The 22,318-nt window shown below is 42.4% G+C and overlaps 1 protein-coding gene across 1 annotated transcript; it reads right to left on the bottom strand.

Annotated features, from left to right (window-relative positions):
- Window positions 1-2,778: 2,778 nt before the first annotated feature.
- LOC147882094 (uncharacterized) lies at window positions 2,779-3,922 on the bottom strand. The gene has a single exon (XM_087402083.1). It carries the CDS (start codon window positions 3,920-3,922, stop codon window positions 2,963-2,965), a length of 960 nt encoding a protein of 319 aa, XP_087258209.1. The 3' UTR covers window positions 2,779-2,962.
- Between the last annotated feature and the right edge of the window lie 18,396 nt (window positions 3,923-22,318).

The following is a 22,318-nucleotide window of genomic DNA, read 5'->3' as shown; positions in this document are numbered from 1 at the left end:
GAGATTGCTTTATCCACTACAAAGACCAGCCAAAGAGGTTGGCTGATGAGACACTCGCTGCTCTTCACTCTAGGTATCCTAACCCCCCCAATCGCCAGTTCATAGATAAATGGGCCAAGTCAAAGATTGTTACGATACTTGGCAATAAAAGATCTTCGCTTAAGAGGCAGGCACTAGCGGAGCTTGCCAGGCTTGAGGGAGGTCAACCACCAAGGGGCCCACCCCACATCGCTTACAAGCATGAGTGGAAGAAAGCAATGAAGTCAGCGAGGGAGGACCCCAGTCTGCAGCACGTGGAGGCACGAAGGATCCAGATGGAGCAATATGGAAGCGTGCATTTTGGAGCAGGGGGTGTTGATTCATGGGAGGCCCAATTTGTAAGTATCGATCTCAAATTATATTGCTTATGTAGTTTATTAGGAGGTTGTTTCTTTGTACTAATCCCTCCGCAAATTGTGTCGTCTTGCAGCTTGTTATCGTGGGTAGATACCCTACTCCTGTCGAGACAGCCTACCACCGCCACCATCGCAGAGGAGATACATGGAGGCACTTCTATCATGACGGGTTGATTACTCAGGAGCAGTATATCCAGGCTACTGGAGTGGCCCTCAAGGTATTTAAAAGTAATTAAATAATGTCAATATTATAAGTAAAGATTTGATTTTTTGATATATGTTGTCCCTTGTTTACAGGTCCCTGCACAAGACGACGAGGAAGAAGCCGAGGAAGGAGGCGGAGAAGGGAGCGCAGAAGGGAGCGTGGAAGGGAGCGAGGATTAGTCGTAGAAGTAGTGCTAGCTACCTAGACCATTGACCGATCTAGCCACAAGTAGCTCTACTCCATCTGTTGTCACAACACCAACAACGGGATCTACAACGGCATCTATAGCTACACAAACAATTTTCGCACCAGTAGCAGATCCTGCCATTGCTCGAGCTCAAGTAGAATGGGATAAGAAAGACAAGTACTCTTTTTTGTACTTAAAGCCACTGGCTTGGCTTCGTGCCTCTTGTATATACACTCCTCTTATTTTTTGTACTTGAAGCCACATGACGTGGCTTAGCTTCATGCTATATGTACATACAAGCACTTTTTGAGCTTTCAATTTTATTGCATTTTGGAGTTGTAATGTTTTATTTGGAATTGTAATTAAAATGCGATTGGCTGTAAGAATTGAATTACACAATGTGGAAATGGGATTCTTGTAACTATATAGCATACACAACATACACAGCATTATATAAATTTAAAAAAAAATATTATAAAGCGCGTCTATTAGTGCGTCTATAAGCGCGTTTATATACGCGTTTGTCTGTTCGAGAAGTGTCTATTTGCGCGTCTATAAACGCGTTTATAAGACCGTTTAAAAATGCATCTATACACGCGTTTAACGATGCGTGTCTGTTTTTTAAATTTTTAAACAGAGCGTTTATTTACGCATCTAAATGCGCGTCTATACACGCGTGTGTCTGCTATATAGACGCGCTGTTAGATGCAGGTCTCTAGACACGAAAATAGATGCGTAAATAGACGCGCCCGTAAGTTTTTTTTAGTTCAGTAAACGCGCCTGTGTGCGCGTCTGTAGGTGCTTTGTCTTGTTGTGGATTAGCCCTTTTTTTAGCCATAATTTTTATAAGCCCCTTTTCAAAATCTTAGTTGTGAAATAAATAACTACGTCGTGTTAAAAGGGCCTACATGTAAGCCACAGACTATGGACAGCTCTCCCTCAGTAGGGATTTTGCATTTATGCAAATATAACCAATGTATGATACATGATGTGAAAATGCAATAGTACAACTATATTTAATTTAATGTAGAATAAGTTCTAAGGATCGATCTAAGATGTAGAGCTTTTCATTATTCAAGAGCTATTAGATGATAAGGTCAAAGGTTCAACCTATTTGAAAATTTTCAATGTTCAGGAGCATCCACATACAAGTGAAATTCACCACTGCAGCAGAAGGTACTCCATATTGGAAAACAGAAAGGTCAATACTGCAGGATAACATAATTAAGCCGGAGAGCGCAATCTATCAAAATTAAAGCCCTAAAACGACTGTCAATATGGGCAGAACTTGAGCAAACATGGTTGGAATAACATGTGCATCAATCTCTTTTAAACTTAAAATATAATGCATCACGGAATCCAAACGAATACTTGAAGAGTAGATTGCCCTCAAGCTTTGAATGCCTGCCCGGCATCAGTCCTCAGGCTACCGAAGTGAGGGAGAGGAAATTGAATAACGCGATTAAATAGAGCCATTGGACGAAGACCTATGTTCAGAACAGGCGTTCGCACGTATGTTCCTGATTAACATGGGTTCGCAATCTCAACTGTCTTGCTTATAAGAACAGAGACTATGAGCCAATCGGCCTTTGATAGGACAAAGACACACCATCTACATTAATATTTAGATATATACCTGAACGAAAAATCAACCTCCATTCAATTTTCCTTTCCCTAGAACAGCAGGTTTGAAAAACAAAATGATCTTATGATTGTTTAAACATGTCTAACCGTTCTTGAGTTTCTTGTTCTGTGTCTAACCGTTCTTAAGTTTCTTGTTCTGTAGCCTACGAGAAATGAATTGAACGAAGGCACATGGAAGTCAAAGGGTAAGTATTTGCTACAACAGTGTAGGCACTCGGAGGAGTATCCAGCAGCGAGCGTTGCAAACGACAACTTTTTACGAGCCGCACTGTTCTCAATTCAAAACCTATCTGCACAAAAATCAGACGATTGAAGGGAATGGCTACTCTCCAAAACAATAACTACGTCCTTAGCTTCATGATCTGTATGGAAAACATATACTCGAATCTAGATACATGAAAAGGAGTTCGCTAACGAAACTACGTGTGGACAGGCGGCATATCCACTGTGGTCAAAGGTCTTCAAAGAGATGGACTGTATAACATGAGCGTATAATCAACCAATTAACCGTCGGATCGGAACAGTAGTGCATCAGCAACGTCGACCCTCGTCAAAATCCCTGTACACAATCGCCTCGCTGGAGGAAACCAGCTGCTCCACACATCGACCATCCCAATATGCTGGAGACTCGCGAAAAATGCAAGGTGAAAAAAGACTTTCGATACAACGGCTGGCCCTAAAAGGCGAGAGGAAACCGTCGAGATTCCAAGCTGCACATGAATTGAAAGAACCATTTGAGAAGTTTGCAGATCCAAGTAGAGTGGATGCATGAACTGAAGGAAATGCAGAGTGCAGTTGGGAGGAGGCCTGTCCAAAGTCGGAACTAGGGTTGTAACGTGTGGTACTCTGTGAATCAGCCATGGGAAGCTGGCAAGACCGTTCGTGATAACTTTGATAAGAGAAATCAAAAGCAGGAGCGGGAGGTATAGAGAAGAGAGAATCGAATCCTCCTCGGAGGGGACCTCGGGGAGAAGCGTCCACTAACGGATTCTCACAGTCAATTGCAAGCGTCTCAGATAGAACCAATCCGTCCGATTCTGAGCTTGAGTCCTGCAACTGCGATTCGTGCTCTCCAATTTTGCAAGGAGTGATGTTTGCCTTGATACTTGTCTGCCCTTTCTGAAATTCTTCATACTTATTCGATCCATTGCTGATGCGACTGTCGTTCTGATAAGCAACTGCTGTTTGAGGGACTGAAGCGCCCTGGGGCTTATTCTTCAGGCATCGAGAGCGCGTGTCGGAGGATCCTGTGAGGGACTGGACCAACCACATGAAGTTGCCCGGGTCGGTCTGGATGATTTTGGGCGAGTAAGTATGGATGATAATTGGGCGCCTGTATTGGATCTCAGGTAGTGGCGCCGAAGCTTTCCTGATCTTATGCGAGTCTTTGCTGATTTTCAACGGCAAAGGGCGGGATCCGGCCACATGTTTGCTGTTGTAATCGTCCGCGCATGGCTGCTGATGAATACCTCCGGCTTCCTCACAATCCATAATGCTCATGTTGTTGGGAAGATTAAAAGCTCTCTCTCTCTCTCTCTCTCTCTCGGTGCGCGCGCTGCGCTCGCTCTCGCACTTTCTCGCTTTCGGTGACAGCTTCTGCCGGGCAAGGGAGTGATCAGATGCCACAAACCGGCCTTAGGTCTAGTACAGTATTCGAGGAGCACAAAATTCTGGGGCAGATCTAGAGCACCCAGGTCGAAAAAAGGAAGGGGAGGAATCAAAGGCAATGATGAAGATGGAAAGGAATATGAATGTAAGAGAGGAGCAAAGCGACGGGGAGGTGAAGAAAAAAATAGAGAGGCGTGAAGGGGGGGAGTGTCGGAGCGGGGAAAGCTAGATTCAGCAACACGAGCAGGAGACGGCGGCGCTTTATATGCAACTGGCTGTAGACTGAGTAGAGTATCCATGTTGAACAAGACAAATGGCGGGCTTACTAGTGTTTGCCTTGGTAAAATGAACGTTGGGCTATACGCGGTTTGGTGGTTTTCTGGGATACGAGGGTGGTCTTTTTGGGTGGCCTTGTCCACGCGCTCCTTCACGCGGTTTTACACTTGACTTGTTATTCGATTGTGTTGACACCATTGCCCCACACCGCCCACATCCCTTTTATTCATTCAAAACAAGAGTACAACCTGTACGTGACTCGTGCACATTGCTTGCTACTTTCGTTGTCATCCCCACTCCATGGAAACGTCGCACTCCCTACGCTATTTCAATGGGATCAACCAACCATCCACCATTGCCGTTCCCATGTTAGTCGGTCCGGTAATATAACCACACAAAAGCTCCATTAACATCGCAAAATCGACAGATGTTAAGTGTGATTTCAGGAGCTCGACTCACACATTCGTCCAAGCCCATTCATCCTGCCTTATTGGTGTCAAACAGAGAGCTTTTCGTAGCTCTCAACAAACAAAGCATCCACAATTTTGGCATTTTTTCTCTACTAGAGTTTTGCTCAAGAGCATGGCACCATGGGAAGGCGCTCTAAAGTGGGCACTTTTGGATGCAAAGGAGAAAGCACATTATTTTTTTGGCTATTAAAAGGCCAATTTTGCTTGAAGGGAAAACATCGTTTGAGCCACACAAGTCGATTAACATGTTTTAAAAATTACGCATGGAAATTCACCAAGGAGATTCTAATTCTCGACAAGAGCACAACCTCTAAGGAGCAAGTGCTAATATATTTCACTCATACCATCACCACTACTCAAATCACAAGGGCATTCACCTCCTTGAGTAGCCTAGGTGTTCAGTTGCCTTTTCCATCTTTGTAGTGTACAAAGCTATGCACACCCCTTCCTTGTGTCTGTGAGTTTGGGTGCATGGCAAGAAAAACAAAACTCTATTATGTTATATATGGCTCATACTCAAAGTACTATAGCCAGGAAGTTTATTCTACCACAATCCTCGTGTCACTCGCCCCTAGGGTCCACTTTGAGTGACTGGGATTATACCCTCTTGCACCTGCAAAGACTTATATAAACACTGACATGCTGATATCAAATCTCTTCCTAAGATTTTAGTCTTACCCTTAGTGCTTCGTAGGTTTCATGCAATTGCATTTTCAAGTTACATCTCATATCTCTGCTAGACATGGGGGCCATTGCTTTCTACAACAAACTTAATGGGTTTTACAATACCCGGCTTGGCAATTTCTACACACATCGTGCCCATCTTATAAGAAACTTGACGGCTTCAAAGCACGACAACATGGGTTGTAGCCTGAAGCCATAAATCACAACATGACTTTCACATGGTCGTACAATAACTTGCTCGTTGTCTCTCCTTGGACAAGTAATATATTTACCACCTCTTCAAATCCTAAAATAAAGTCTAAACTAAATATGATGCAAGCAAATTAAGCCTCCCCTAAATTGGTCTCTCTCTCTCCCTCTCTCTCTCTCTCTCTCTCACACACACACACACATACACACACACATCCATTTCTTATGTGGTTGATGTACAACTTTATGAGATCTAATAATAGTAACTAGTATTCTACTTTTCATGCAAAATCCATCAACTTTGAGTTTGCTAACTAATATTTCATCCATATTAAACACACTTTCATTGATGAATGCTTGATTATAGTGCTTAAAAGGTGTACATGCTTTTGGTACACTCAAGAACATTCGAATGTGCATAACACATAATGTACCATGTTTATTCAAGATGGTTGGATTCATACACAGCAATAATTTCAATTTAGACATGTTATACAACATGTAAACACATCACCTTATAGGTCGTCATATTTTTTTGATAAGATCTTAAATCGATACTATCTTATTGGTAGTGCTTAATTTGAAGCACTTTTTATTGTTTTGTATACACGCGGGTAAAATGGAACCAATCATTATATGGCACAAGATTGCAAGCAACAATGGGCTTATCTTTTTGAAGTATGTGATCAATGAGATAAAATATTATGATAATAGACGCCAAAAGGCGTAAACATTGGTTGATTCAACTCTAACACTATAAGTTTGTCCCTATATGATAGGAGTTACAACCAATAATTGTGTCTATTATTTTTTCAAATACAAAAAATAATGCACACTATGAAGTGACTTGCATAAAGGGAACCAAAAATATGCTTACCTTTGTAAATGCATGATGACTCATCAATGAGATTAGAAGGCAATGCCTTGAAAATAATGGCTTTTTGAATACTCTTGAAGTTGTTGAATTATGTACGTGTGTTGCTAGTCTTCTATTGTCTAGTTATATATCCAATGAATGCCGGCAAGTGTCTTGAAATCCCATTCTTATATCTTAAAAGTCAAGACTAACCACTTGCACAAGTTATATCCCTCTTACCAAATTCAAGAAATATCTTAAAAGCTTATAGAGACATAGAAAAGTATTTGGATTGTATTCATCACCATGGCCACTTGCAATTAGGATCATAGAACTAGCATGTTCTTGTTGATATGTTTTTTCTATGTTCCCATTAATGGTCATGATCCAACTATTAATGCGAGATATTATCTAAGACTATAGGGGGCCCTCAATTGAAGAAAATGAAAATTGTATTAGTAGTAGTGGAAGGGTGAGAAATAGGGAAGAGGTAAAGAGGAGTGCCTCAATGACTTTATTAACATGAGGGGGAGAGGTGGACGGGAGGGGTTTAATGGGAAATAAAAAATAAGATTGGCTCCCTCGTCTAAATTTATGAGGAAAGTGTCACTCTCCGCTACTATTTTGAGGTTTAGTATTGTATTACTCATTTATACTAGCAACAGCTTTATCTCGCCTACTAGGGGACAAAATGGGTTCAAATCTCCTTGTATATAATCAAATTCTTAGGAGAGGATCTAAAAGCATCATCTATGGGTTGTATTTTGATCGTCGATTCCTTATCTTAGTCATCCTTCTCTATCTCTTCCAATTGAATCTTTAAAACAAATAATAAATGCGTGTCTCCTTATTGCTAGTAATAGAAAAATAATTTAATGAAACCATATTGGACCTTTAGCAAAGGTGACATTTGGTGAGAGACATTTCAATGGCCTTTAAAATTAAAACTGATGGAGTCTAAATTACATCCATCCAAAATGCAAACTAGTTAATATTACTACTTCTATAATTCCTTGCAATGATGTCATGCATGTTAAAGAAGGTGTTACAAATATTATTCAACAATATATCTCACAACGACATTTAGTTTTATTACAAAGGATTCTTGACAAGTATTCAAAAAAGGTTGATATAATGGTGAACAGTTTAAGAAGGAAGAATTTTAAGGTTGTTTCAGTTGGGGATGTCCCATTGAACATATATATGCGCCGCTACAAGAACAAATGGTTAATATAAGAAATTTATTACAAAATTTAAGATTCAAGAATTATAAATTCTAAATGGATTTCCAAGGAGATTGGGTTCTTGAAAATGCTTTTGTGTTTTTTGGGGATGAAGAACATACCCAAGGACATATTTCTCCCTTTCTTTTCTTTGTATTTTTATTGTATTCAATGTTACCAATGTTGTGAGTAAACTATTTTTAGGAAAGATTTCATCTTTTTAAAAAGTTTGTATGTGAAAGTGTAGATCTCTTAATGAAGAGAAGCTCTAATTATTTCCATATTTTATGCATCAATTGGGATGTAGGAAAATGGAAAAAAGAATTTGAATAGGTTTGGTGCTTTTGTCAGTTTTGGGAGGCTATTTAGGGATCTTAAACAAATTATGGATAACTCAAATGCATGAACATCGCCAACAAAAGGTGTGTGAATTTGAGAAAAGATACCTATTAAAGCTTGATAATTTTCTATGTTTGCCTTTGTTTGGGAGATATGGGATTTGGAATAGGATATCCTTTTTAAAAATAAATAATGCAGCTACATTCACAAGGGATGTTTTAACAAATCCACTAAAAAGGAAATTTTGTGATTTTTGGGAAGACTCTTTGCTTTGCTTACACTTCAAAGCAAATACAAAGGGGTAAATTGAGAGAATGAACATCTTGATCTAGGAGTGCGTTGTACTAGAGTTCCAGATGGATAATTTGGTTCCTTAAGCACATCCAAATCCATTGTTCTTCACTCCGAGATGCTTTTTGAAGTAAGTGAATTGGAGTATGGTCTATGTAAAATCTACATGAGACTTGTCACCTAATGAGTAGCATTCTTCTAGGTATTATGATATCCAAATTAGTTGTGATTGTATATGAATTATGATGATGATTTAGATTGAAATCGGTAGTCTCAGAGGTGTAACACGGGTGCTGGGCTTGTGCTCCTTACTTGAATGTTATTGTTTTTGGATTGTGAATATTGTGGTTTAGATTGAGATTGGTAGTCGTAGAGATGTAGCTCGAGTCCTAGTGCTTGTGCTCTCTATTTGAGACTTTTCTCCTAGTTCTCTATTTGCTTCATGCTTTGGCGGAAGCGATGAATCACATGCTTTATGATATACTTGTATTTCAAATTTAATATCTAGTGACGCGTGACTTAAAGTTCATCATGATAGTATAAGCAAAAGCAATGACTATCAATTGAAGTCATTCTAGAAATAGAAGACTATTCAGAGAGCACCACTATAAATGATGAGGATGTGCTTCGGCCAATGTAATTGGGAAAATCATTCTTACTATGTCGAGGAAATTTTGTCAATGACTCCTCCAAATTCTTGCAAGGTAGAAGCATCTACAGACTCCTAGCTAGTTTCTACCTAAGCATGGAAGATGTATAGTTTTGATTGATTTTCCAAGGATTGAGGACCCATATTAGTCTAATAGTATGGTGTGCACATGCTTGAGGATCCACATTAGTCTAAGGTAGTAGACATGTAGAGAAATTGTGTTATTTGGAGTTCTAAGAGGGCTTCCCCACATGACTGCTATGGCTAGAAGGTTAGCAGGCAAGTTGTTGAAGCTGGAAGCATAATATGGAGCATGACCTGCTCTGACGTCACTAGTGCTGGTGCAACATTTGAAGTAATGATCTTTCTCAGCCTACCCTTGCATTGTGAAGACGTGCAGGCTCTTCATTGGTGGCTTTCTCAGATGTGTCAGCACATCTCCCTCAACAGCCCAAGGCTAAGCCAGAATCACTTCTTTTCTCTATGTTGGCTTGGAGCTGCAATCCCCGGGCCTTTTGTTCAGTAATGCTCAAGGCAACCGAAGGGACACTCACTCTTACTGCTAGTAGTGCCCTAGTGGCGCTACTCGACAAGGTGGGGAGGTGCTCTAATTACATGATAACCAATTTAAAATTTGACAATGACAAACTTGAAATACTTGGGTTCCTTTCTTTGTTGCATACTTATAAAGTCATGGAGTAGAAATATAAACATAAAAGCTTGTATTGAGGTGATAGGGAGTTCACATAGGCAATGATCCGGTCACGACAAGCAAACATATTTTAGAGCAGAGTCAGTACCGTGAAGGGTACCTCTGTTTAAGGCATGCACACGATAACATGATATGTCGTCGACAGTGACTCGCTGCTCGGATATAAGCTGAGGTCAGGACTCAGAAAAATCCGATTTCGCACGACTTGAACGACTAAAGTCAAGGACCGGTAAACGCGCTGCTCCAACAGGTAAGTGATGGCTGACTGGACTGCTGTTTCGGTCACCCCGACGCTGTGGCAATGCATTCCATAGTTAGGAATTGCGCGGTTAAATGCCTGAAATCGTGCATCTTCATCAGCAAATCTCGGGATCAGTTTGCAAAGTCATGGTCACAAAGAGTGGGCACCGCGACTTTTGTTTGAATTTGAAGCCTGGATGCCTTGCCACGTTCGACTAAACAATTCACGGGAAAGGCTCCACGCTAGACTAAAAACAATTATCGAAAAAACAGACCGACTAAAACAGTGGGAGTGAATAACGGGCGAAGGCTCCCCAACAAAACAGACAAAAGCCGGGATCTGCTGAGTTCACGCGTGGTTTAAAATATCGCTTGGAAAGAAGCTAATTATTAGCATTCTACAACATGTGGAGGAACTCAGGTTCATACAACAGCTATGTTTATTCGGGGGGAACAGAACGACACTCGGAAACGTGGAGTTTCCATGAAGATAATGACGAATCTTTTGTGGAGGCTTCACCACGCGGTTGTGACTATCCTCCTTATAAAATATGCTACTAGTAGTATGCATTTTGCCACATGCTCTCTCCCTCTCTCTCATGATCCCGTGAGGGCTCTTCCACTTTAAAACAAGTTGAATAGGATTCATCAGGCCCGCCTGGGCAAATTGAAAGCTGAGAGGCTGAGAGAGAGAGAGAGAGAGAGAGAGAGAGAGAGAGAGAAGCAGAAGAAGAAGAAGAAGAAGAAGAGAGAGAGAGAGAGAGAGAGAGAGAGGGGGGGGGGAGAAAATGATGGGGCCATAAATGGAAATTTGGCTTCTAGCTGAGAGAGAGAGAGAGAGAGAGAGAGAAGAAGAAGAAGAAGAAGAAGAGATACAGAGAAAGAAAGGGGGAGAAAATGATGGGGCCATAAATAAAAATTTAGCTTCTTAGAGAAAATGCCATCAATTAGGCCAATGCCCCTAGGGGTAGGCCAAAAATTCTCGTCTAGGCAACCTATAGAAGGTTTTTAGTTTTCAGTTTTCTCAACTCTCATGAAACCTTCCATGAAGCCACTTGGTACCTTCACCTTCAAATAAAGCCCAGCCCATGCTCCAAATAAGGCCTAGCCTAGGCTCTAAAGAGGGTGGGAAAAAGTGGGCTCCCAATTGGGTCGACGTTGTAGAGTATGGAACACTCAAGTCTTTATTCATGTGCTCATCTTCACTTGCTTCAAATTTGTATTCTTTTGCGGTCGTATACTCTAGTATGGCAAGGGACTCATAAAACTTTCATAATTGGGGACAACAGACCTCATCCAATCATATCTTTGTTCACGGCTAAAGTAGATATACTTACACGACACCAGTTCATGAATTTTTTACCATTATCTATCATGAAAGTTGAAGTTGAGGAATTCTTACATGTGGATCAAGCAAAGTTTTGAGAAACCAATTTTGGCAGAGGAGAGGTATATAAATTCACATAAGATCTGTTTAATCATCTGGCATAAATGGAGACCATCATTGATACATTCACTGAACTTTGAAGCTTCACTGGACCTAGTGTATAAGGTCACAACACCTTCCAGCTTTGCCATGGTTCAAGCTACTATATCCCTTGCATAAATTGTTAACTTTCGAAAGCACTTTCAACATTGAATCCTTCACCAACTCTAGCAACACCTCAGAGCAAACTTGCCAACTTTTTCAGTCCTTCTGCCGTTGCTGCCATAACCATTGCCTCAATGACCATCACACGAGATAGAGTTCCTCTTATGGCTCCCCCCTTCCCATGCCTGCACCTTCTATCTCATAAGCTGCATTGGTAGGCTTCACATGGATAGAGACCAAGACTTTCATGATTTTAGGGTCAATGCATAATCATGTGTAGCCAATCATAAAACTATTTTAGGCCCGGCAGTTTTGGGGTTGCGACACAATACACTGGTGGGTGATATTTTGAATTTCGGGTGGACTCGCACTCTCAGCAAAAAATTTCCTGACATAATGATTGCCTTACTAGCATAATAATGAGACGCAATCTGTTAAAACTTGCTGCTCTGAACACTGTAGAGCTCGACACATGTCACTACATGAGTAGTTCTACCTTGCTTCATGCAGTCTCTACGCTGCATCTTTGTGGATCAAATTGTCCACAGTTGATCTTGTAATCTACCCACAACTCCCCGTTTGTCATCTACCAGGGTCTCGCCACTTTTCATCTCTCGCACCTCGACACGTGACATCAATGTGCAGCTTTTTCGCATTGATCTAGATTCGCGACACTTTGTTGACGTTGGCTTGGTGCGACCACCGCAGTGGTTCTTGGAGTTATTTTAGTGGTGGCTTAGCTACTCCTAATTAAACCAAAGAAAATTGTGGCTTATTTTAGTGGTGGCTTAGCTATTCCTAATTAAACCAAAGAAAATGCATTTACTTTATCTAGCTGGGTCACGTGAGACCCACGTTGGAGTCCCACAATATTTTACATCAAGGGGTCCTCTTTCTTAATTTATGTTCTTAGCGTGCCATCTAGTAGCTTCAAAACCAGCCTAGTAGTTGGAACAGCATGTCGTTATAGTGTAATGAGAGTGTAATTAATAGTTTAAAACAAGTCGCTAAAAGTTAATCCTAAACGATGGAAAATGTACTTCCTCATGCAACAACCACTGCGCTGATTGGAACTATTTCAATGCACTTGCACTTAATCTTAAAACTAAGAAAAATATATTTTCTTGTGCAACCACCGTGTTGGTTCTAGATTTTAGTGCGGGTTGCAGTTAATACTAAACCAAGGAAAATGTATTTCCTTGCAACCACCGCGTTGGTTCTTGGAACTATTTTTGTACTCTACTTGTAGTTAATCCTAAAACCAAGGAAAATGTATTTCCTTGTGCACCAACTGCTTCTAGAATGACTGCAACCAGTAACGACCACTACCAACAACTGCTATCAGCAACAACTACAATAATAGTATTATTTATATAAGAGTTGAAACTTAAAAGAGACTACACCCGACAAGTATAATAACTTAGCCATTGCTGAGAGCAAAAGTTGAATAAAGAGACTGAGAGTGCTCTCAACGGAAGTGGAACGGAAGAGGGAGAGAGAGAAACAGACAGCCACACAAGTTTTGGTGGGTACAGAACACCCTAATGTTCTTTTTCATTCATTTATATATGTGTTTGAGTATTGTACATAACCGGGGTAAAGGCACAATGACCTTTAACCCCCACAACCTCCCACTTAAAGGACAATGTGCCTTTAAGGGAGAACAACCAGTGAGCATACTATCCAATGCCCATCAATACACGACAATACTCAAACCGCTGACTAGGTAGACTCTTCGTCAGGGAAGTAGCAAGCTAAGGGTGTCCACTTTTTGTTCACTCCCCAATCCTTAGGAGGTGGAAAAACAAGCTTTTTAGCACACAAAAATGCAAATCTCACCTACTTCCCTATGGATCTAGTCTTTGAAGTCTTCTGACACAACATCACACTTGCTATTGTGCACACAATCGTATAATCTGATCGAAAATTCGATGCACACACAAAAAATTTCTTTGTGTCACACGGCATGGTTCCAGGGTGGTCACACGTTTGTCACGAACAAAGAGTGTCATATTAAATTCTAAATTTCTCACTCATTTTAGATTTAATGTTATTGAAACTTTGTAAGTGGTCTCTTTGCATTATGTAGAGCTTAACTTGATTTATTGGTAATTTTTTGAATGATTTATCTAATTATAAATAATTATTTATAATAAATAAAGTCATAAAATACATGCATTTTAGTAGCACACCACATTTTTTTAGTATTTTGAATAATTAAGCAAATCCAATTCGGTGGAAGGTTAGTAGGCACATAAGGGTGTGTGGTTGAATCATCAAATCCCAAATCCAACGGTTAGATTTAGGAAGATTGAAGTTTAATTTTTACTTTTACTCCTGAGAGGATCAACAAAGAATATTAAAAATAAATCTAGTAATTCTCAAACATAACCAAACATTTCAAAAATGTCAATATTTTTAGTCCTCTGCATGATGAATAAGAGGAAAAAATTTTGCTTAAATTTGAGTAAGGGAAACGTACGATATGGCCTCCAACAGTTAAATCTCCCTTTTGTGGGGGAAAAAGGGCCACCCAAGCCTAATACCAAGACAAGGTAGGCTTGGTATTAGGCTTGGTGAGGTAGGCTAGGAGCATCACCGACCCTAGTGGCAAGCCTTTGGAGTCTGCATGCTGCCCATGTGGAAGGCTGAGTCATCAAAACCATGCCACGTTGTTAGACCACGTGGTGCCATCTCATCAAGCAGATGTGACATCACTCCTTGCCATGTCACCTTACATTGCCACACGTGCTGCCACATGTGCCACCTCATCATTCCACATCATCAGCCATGTGATCACACAATGCCACCTTCGCATACCTCCTCAACCTTGCCACGTCACCAATCCCTCCACCTCAATTTGCCATGTCAATCTACCACCTCATGAATGCCAACTCATCATGCCACATCACCTTTCAATGTCATCGAAGAGGCCCAGTACCACATCATGACCATGCAGGAAGAGACTATATTACCACATCATGACCATGCATGGTGCCACATCAGCCAGATGTATACACATGACGATGTGCGAGGCATACAATACCTCGATCGAGGTATATAACCTGGGTGAGGCATACAATACCTCGATCGAGGTATGTGACTGAGGACACCCAGGGATACCTCGATCGAGGTTCATACATACATGCGTAATGCACTGAATACCTCGATCGAGGTATAAGGTCTGATCAATGTATATGATCGGGGCTCTGGGCATAGCAGACCTCTCCACCAAAACTTAGCCAATTAGTATCAATCTTAGCACCTCTCCACCAATAATAATGAAGAGAAATCTAAGAGCAATCTAGTGGATGAGTTGAGGCTCTCTATAAGACACCACGTTTTGGTTCATTTCACCCATTCTTAGCCATTCTTGCCTCCTCATCACTTTGTCAAACCTTCCATCCTACTTTCATTGAGAATGGGTTCTCAAAGTCATAGAGCTAGTAGACGTGAAAGATGTAGGAACCCCCCCCCAAATCTCATTGACGAGGAGCGCAAGCGGAAGGCTCGTGAGCGCAAGAGAGCCTCTAGAGCTCGAGCTCGCGCTGCCACCACTGATCCACCTCCAGCTCTACCTCTACATCCCACCTTCACCCCCACCCCCACCTCCATTGTCCCCCCATGCTCATCCGCTCCCCTACCTCTAGCCTCTGCCCTTCCCCTAGCCACCTACATTTTGGCCTCCACCTCTACCTCTTCCCCCTCCACCCTCCCCCCTCCCCCTCCCCCTCCCCCTCCCCCCTGCTCCGCTTGGCGCCTCCCTTCCCCCGTCCACCCTACCATCTCCCATTGATCCCCTTGCCCCACCTTGCAGCAGCAGTGTTGCTTCACGACGTGACTTGCCGAAGTCCACTATCCGTCGTCGTACTAGCAAGATTGTGCAGTCTTTTTTTTGTGACCTCACGCCAGCTTCGCAGTCTTCTCTTCTCATGTCCCTGATTGATCACCCTGACTTGGTAGAGTGTAGGAGGCTTGCTGGTCTTGGTGCACGTAGAGATAGGGTTGTATCTAGCGAGGTCCTTAGCAGTGTTCGACGTTCCTATGCTTCTATTAAGCATAGGAACTCCAGTGATGCCTTGACAGCACGTCGTGCTATTGTGGCTGCCATTAGTAGACCTCATATGATAGGCCATGTGCGTACCGCTTCACGTCTTCTTCAGATTGCACCGCGCACATTGCGAGCAGGCATCATTAGGAGGCAGAGTCTAGAGGATAGTGAGACTGATGCTCTTTGGGCTTCGAGTGGTCGTGCACCTCGCAGCGATCGATTGTTGGATGATTCCACTAGGTCCTTCATACAACAGTTTTGGGAGGAGCATTGCAGAGCATCCCCGGTGTTCAAGAAGGCATTGTGGAAGAGGGTGTCACGCGGTGTGTACATTGAGCATGGTGCATGTTTTTTGGAGTGTACCCAGACTGAGTTGTACACTCAGTTTGTAGAGGCGCACCCGGAGTTCACGATTGGGCAGAGGTCATTTGAGCGATGCAGGCCATGGTTTGTGCGATGCTCTCAGGAGCGTGACACATGCTGTTGTCGCTACCATGTGGATTTTGGATTGATGTATGACGTATTCCGTTCCCTTGATGGTCATAGGGGAGTGGTTCCTACTAGCCCTCGCGACTTCATTCATTCCATATTGTGTACACGAGATGGTGATGCTTTCTTCCACTCCCTTGATTGTGTGGAAGGCACGTGTACTTTGTGTGGTGACTTTGCTAGAGTGCCACGAGTTGCACTAGATACTTGTGATGTGCAGATGGTTCGTTGGCAGCAGTATGAGTACTGTACCTTGACATTAGATGGTGGTGCACAGTCGAGGAGGTTGCAGCTTGTGGGGAAGGAGACACCACGTGTTGTATTCATTGACTGTTTTCGAGGGAAGCTGTACCGCTACATACGCCACTCGCACACTGCGAAATGGGAGGATCGTCAATTTTGTGCATGTTTGAGGACATTTCCTACAGGGGTGGTTGTCTCAGTGGTGGACTTTGCGGAGAATTACACCTTTGCACCACAGCATGAGATCCAATCGGAGTATTATTTCTCCGAACAGGTGACGTGTGATTGAGTATTGATTTTTTCCCCGCCTCATTATATTGAATTATTTCAATAGTCATATTTTTTTTCAATGCCATATTGCAGGTTGCTATATTTGTGCACATTAGCTATCGTCATGCACAAGCTCATGTGGATGGCATTGATAGCGCCATGGACTCACACATCATTGTGCGAGAGTATCACTTCTACATTAGTGATGATCGATCGCATGATGCCCATTTTGTGCAGCATTGCTTCACTTTGCATGATAGTTTCTTAAGGGATCATGGTGTCACATGGCAGCGGCGCTGGATCTGTTCAGATGGTTGCGGTGGTTAGTTCAAATCCACTAGACAGTTTTATTGGTTCTGCAGATGGCACCGTGAGACAGGCATTCCGATTACATGGAGCTACTTCGAGACAGGGCACGATAAGGGAGAGCACGATGGTGCAGGTGCTTGCGTGAAGCGTGCTTTGCATCGATACCAATTGCGTCATAGTGCCGATCGCTTCAAGGATGCACATGATGTGGTGCGGTGGTGCAGCCAGCACTTATCCACCACTAGTGCTACGTCCTCGTTTCAGTCGCGTGACGATAGGGTGGTGAGCCGGTATTTTTGGTGCGTGGACATTGGGAGTCTTGATCGGTCTAGGCCTTTTGATTGTCGTTCTGTGCCTGGCACTCTTGATTTCCATTCCATCAGGAGCGTAGGTGAGTCTCACCCCACGATCTTTTCTCGACGGTTTGCATGTTTTTTCTCTGCATGCATTGATGATGATTGGGGAGGGTGCTCCATGATACCATGGGCCGATCCATGGGTATGGCGAGTGCTTTCTCCCTTCCAGACTTGGGAGGAGATACATGATGATCAGGATGCGGGATTCAGTTCCTCTAGAGATTATGACCAGCTTACAGATATTTTGTGTATTGGTGATATCTTCGCGGTTATTGCTTCGGAGGGCAATGAGGAGGGTGTGGATTATTACTTGTTGCGATGCTCTATGCTGAAGAGTGTGCTGAATGAGGATACAGTGGATGGGCATGGGATGCACTTCAATGCTCATAGCATGATTGTAGGTGGCCACTATTTTCAGCAGATACAGAGGCGTGGTCGCTATATTGAGTTCCAGGAGTACATGGCGGATCAGGAGGCATACATGTATTCTCATCTTGTTGTTGGGATCAAGATTACTTTGAGTCGTGTTCGCACTCGCAAGGCGACGTCCACTCCACGATGGCGCCTTGCAGTGGTGGATCACGAGAGCATACTTGCAACTATTGGCATGAGAGCTGATCTTGAGGAGTAGCACATTACATATCATATTTTTTGGGATCATCAGTTGATCAGATTGATTTTTATTGGGTATCACTAGTTGATTACACTTTTTTGTATTCGATATGTATAGGCTCACTGTGTGACCGTACCATTGTAATTTTCATGGACTCATATTTTGTATTTCACTATGATGGCTGTATACACGTTCATACACATCATTGTATTAGATTCTATTTTTTACATGATGTCCGATGTCTTCTCAATGGGATTTGTTGTGTTTGTAATACAAAAAATTGTTTATTAGTAGTAATGTTGTAATTTGTTTTGTGCTTTAGGACATTTTAAAAACGTGACTAAGAAAATTCGCGCACGTACTAACGAAATACGCGTGTGGACTTGCTTGTTGGGGATGAAACTTCGCACGACTCTTAGGCCACCCTAGACATATATCCACGTGAGATTTGGTCTGAATTGATTTGGTATGCACCACGTGGAAGGTACAATGCGTACATTTTTACAATCCCTACTAGCACTCGTGACTACGTATGAGCTATGGCGCATGTACTAACGAAATACGCGTGTGGACTTATTTGTTGGGAATGAAACTTCGCACGACTCTTAAGGCCACCCTAGACATACATCCACGCAAGATTTGGTCTCCAACTTATTTGGTATGCGCCACGTGGAAGGTATAATGCATACATTTTTACAATCCCTACTAGCACGACTACGTGTGAAAAATGGCGCACGTACTAACCAAATATGCATGTGGACTTATCTGTTGGAGATTAAACTTTGCACGGCTCTTAGGCTACCGTAGACGTACATCCATGCAAGATTTGGTCTGAATTGATTTGGTATGCGCCACGTGGAAGGTACAATGCGCACATTTTTACAATCCCTACTAGCACGACTACGTATGAGCTATGGCGCATGTACTAACAAAATACGCGTGTGGACTTATCTGTTGGGAATGAAACTTCGCACGACTCTTAGGCCACCCTAGACATACATCCACGCAAGATTTGGTCTCCAACTTATTTGGTATGCGCCACGTGGAAGGTATAATGCGTACATTTTTACAATCCCTACTAGCATGACTACGTGTGAAAAATGGCGCACGTACTAACCAAATATGCATGCGGACTTATCTGTTGGAGATTAAACTTTGCACGGCTCTTAGGCTACCGTAGACGTACATCCACGCAAGATTTGGTGCCAAACTGATTTGGTATGCGCCACATGGAAGGACAGTTGCGTACATTTTTACAATCCCTACTAGCACGACTACGTATGAAAAATGGCGCACGTACTAATGAAATACGCACGTGGACTTATCTATTGGGGACGAAACTTCACACGCCTCTTAGGCTACCTAGACGTACATCCACGCAAGATTTGGTCTCCAACTGATTTGGTATGCGCCACATGGAAGGACAAATGCATACATTTTTACAATCCCTACTAGCACGACTAAACCCTAAACCCTAAACCCTAAACCCTAAATCCTAAACCCTGTTGGGCACGAAACTTCACATGCCTCTTAGGCTACCCTTAGTACATCCACGCAAGATTTGGTCTCCAACTGATTTGGTTTGCGCCACGTAGAAGCAATCCCTACTAGCACGACTAAACCCTAAACCCTAAACCCTAAACCCTGGACCCTAGATCCTAAACCCTGTTGGGGACGAAACTTCACACTCCTCTTACGCTACCCTAGACGTACATCCACGCAAGATTTGGTCTCCAACTGATTTGGTTTGTGCCACGTAGAAGCAATCCCTACTAGCACGACTAAACCCTAAACCCTAAACCCTAAACCCTAAACCCTGTTGGGAACGAAACTTCACACGCCTCTTAGGCTACCCTAGACGTACATCCACGCAAGATTTGGTCTCAACCTGATTTGGTTTGCGCCACGTAGAAGCAATCCCTACTAGCACGACTAAACCCTAAACCCTGAACCCTAAATCCTAAACCCTGATGGGGACAAAACTTCACACGCCTCTTAGGCTACCCTAGATGTACATCCATGCAAGATTTGGTCTCCAACTGATTTGGTTTGCGCCACGTAGAAGCAATCCCTACTAGCACGACTAAACCCTAAACCCTAAACCCTAAACCCTGAACCCTAAATCCTAAACCCTGTTGGGGACGAAACTTCACACACCTCTTAGGCTACCCTAGACGTACATCCACGCAAGATTTGGTCTCCAACTGATTTGGTTTGCATCACGTAGAAGGAATCCCTACTAGCACGACTAAACCCTAAACCCTAAACCCTAAACCCTGGACCCTAAATCCTAAACCCTGTTGGGGACGAAACTTCACACACCTCTTAGGCTACCCTAGACGTACATCTATGCAAGATTTGGTCTCCAACTGATTTGGTTTGCGCCATGTAGAAGCAATCCCTACTAGCACGACTAAACCCTAAACCCTAAACCCTGAACCCTAAATCCTAAACCCTGTTGGGGACGAAACTTCACACGCCTCTTAGGCTACCCTAGACGTACATCCACGCAAGATTTGGTCTCAAACTGATTTGGTTTGCGCCACGTAGAAGCAATCCCTACTAGCACGACTAAACCCTACTAGCTCAAATGCTGAGTGGGCTTTTCATCACCACGTCTTAGTTACTAGAGCATTTGCTTCAAACTTCATCAGCAACTAGCTCATAAGGTTGCCTAACTTCAGCTCAAAGCATTTGATGAATGGTGGCTCCAGCAAGCACAATTATGTGAAACTTCGGTGCACTGTATTTGTGTTGGCACCGGCATGACTCAAGCACTTTCCTCCTAGCCAAGGATTTGCCCCATCACAAGGAATCTTGGGCTCAGAGGTTGTGTGAAATGGCTGAGAGATGGAGGAGAACAAGCTTAAAGATAAAACGTGGGAAGAGAGGGGAGAAATCCTTCATTGTGAAGAAGATGATGACATGGCACTCAAAGAGGGCTCAAGGAGGGTGAACATAGCTCTAATGCCACATGTTGGAGTAGCAAGAAGTATTCAAAAGATGAAGCAAAATGGAGGATTTTATTCATGAGAGATATCCTGCATATATAGGCACAAGTTACATCCAAGAGTGACATCACATGTGAGCTCAATAGAGCATCTAGATCCATAAATCACTCCACTGATTTCTCAATCAAGCCCATGAATCTATCAATCACACCTAATGGAACCTTCTACAACCAAACCTAGTCACACTAACCACCATGTGGTGAGACACACACCCATACAAACCTTGTACCCCTAGGTACACCCCATTACATCAATTTGTCCATCATGTGATTGACGCAGATTGTGGAATAAAGAAGAGTGGATGCATTAAAGTTTCCTAGAATTATCTTTTTAGGAATATAATTCTTGTGCGATATATATGACTTGTTAAATAGAAGTGAATGTGAATGTAGCTTGTTTGTACCATGAATTCTTTAACATATCTTGAATGAGTGCCCTGATATGATTTGTAATGTGTGTTTTATATGTGTGTATTTGGTTCTTTTTTTTCAAATAGATTCTAAATGGAATCCCTCCTCCATGATGGTCTTTCAAAAATCCCAACCCAGTTCCCCATGTTGCTATCATTTGAGACATCCGAAATCTCACATGTAGTAAAGAAGATTGTGCATGATATGGATTGGGTTAAGTATAACATCGAAGTGCATGCATTTTTGCAAGCACCTTTTCAATGCTTAATGTTTACAATTACGACACACGGCATTATTTTTAAAATACATTATATATTAGATGTGTGAATTGAGATATTTGAAATTCAAAATCATACTCTTAATTTTAAATACGCACATGGGGATGAAACTTCGCACGGCTCTTAGGTTTAGTGTAATAATTGCAAGCATTGATATATACGAAATTCAATATGATATTCAAAATGATAAAGTTGGAACTTGAACACTTTTTCAATGCTTAATGTTTACAATTACTTCACATGGCATTCTTTTTTAAATACCTTATGTATTAAACAAACTATAAACTGAGATAAACTGAGATAAACAAAGTGTGAAGAACATCATGAAAGTACGAAAATGCTCATACATCATAAAAGTGGGAACAATATCATGAAAGTACCAAAATGAATCTGTACATCATCATCATCATGCTGCAAAAGTGCATCCCTATACAAGAAACGTGTGAAGCCTAAACAATCAATCTAAATCCGAATCTGATAACTCTACATATGATCCTCTAGTGGAACGCTGACGTGGCTCCTGTATGACCCGCTGCCCAACCGTCCACTGTGTGCCCTCAGGCAAAGCCGGCTCAAATGGGCCAGCCTCATCACTTGCATGAGATGGGCCAGCCTCATCCTGATGAAGAGGAGGGCATGCTGCATGCGCCACCGCTGCCATCTCTGCCTCCCTCGCCTCCTCTATGTACGCGCGTCTCAGCTCCCATAGCCGTGCATCTGCAAATACTC

Source organism: Dipteris shenzhenensis, chromosome 30 (genome assembly GCF_047967505.1).
Source record: "Dipteris shenzhenensis isolate YYH24624 ecotype China chromosome 30, Dip_SZ_1.0, whole genome shotgun sequence".
NCBI lineage: Eukaryota > Viridiplantae > Streptophyta > Polypodiopsida > Gleicheniales > Dipteridaceae > Dipteris > Dipteris shenzhenensis.
Note: the sequence above shows the minus strand (reverse complement) of the source record. Positions and strands in the feature narration are given on the sequence as shown.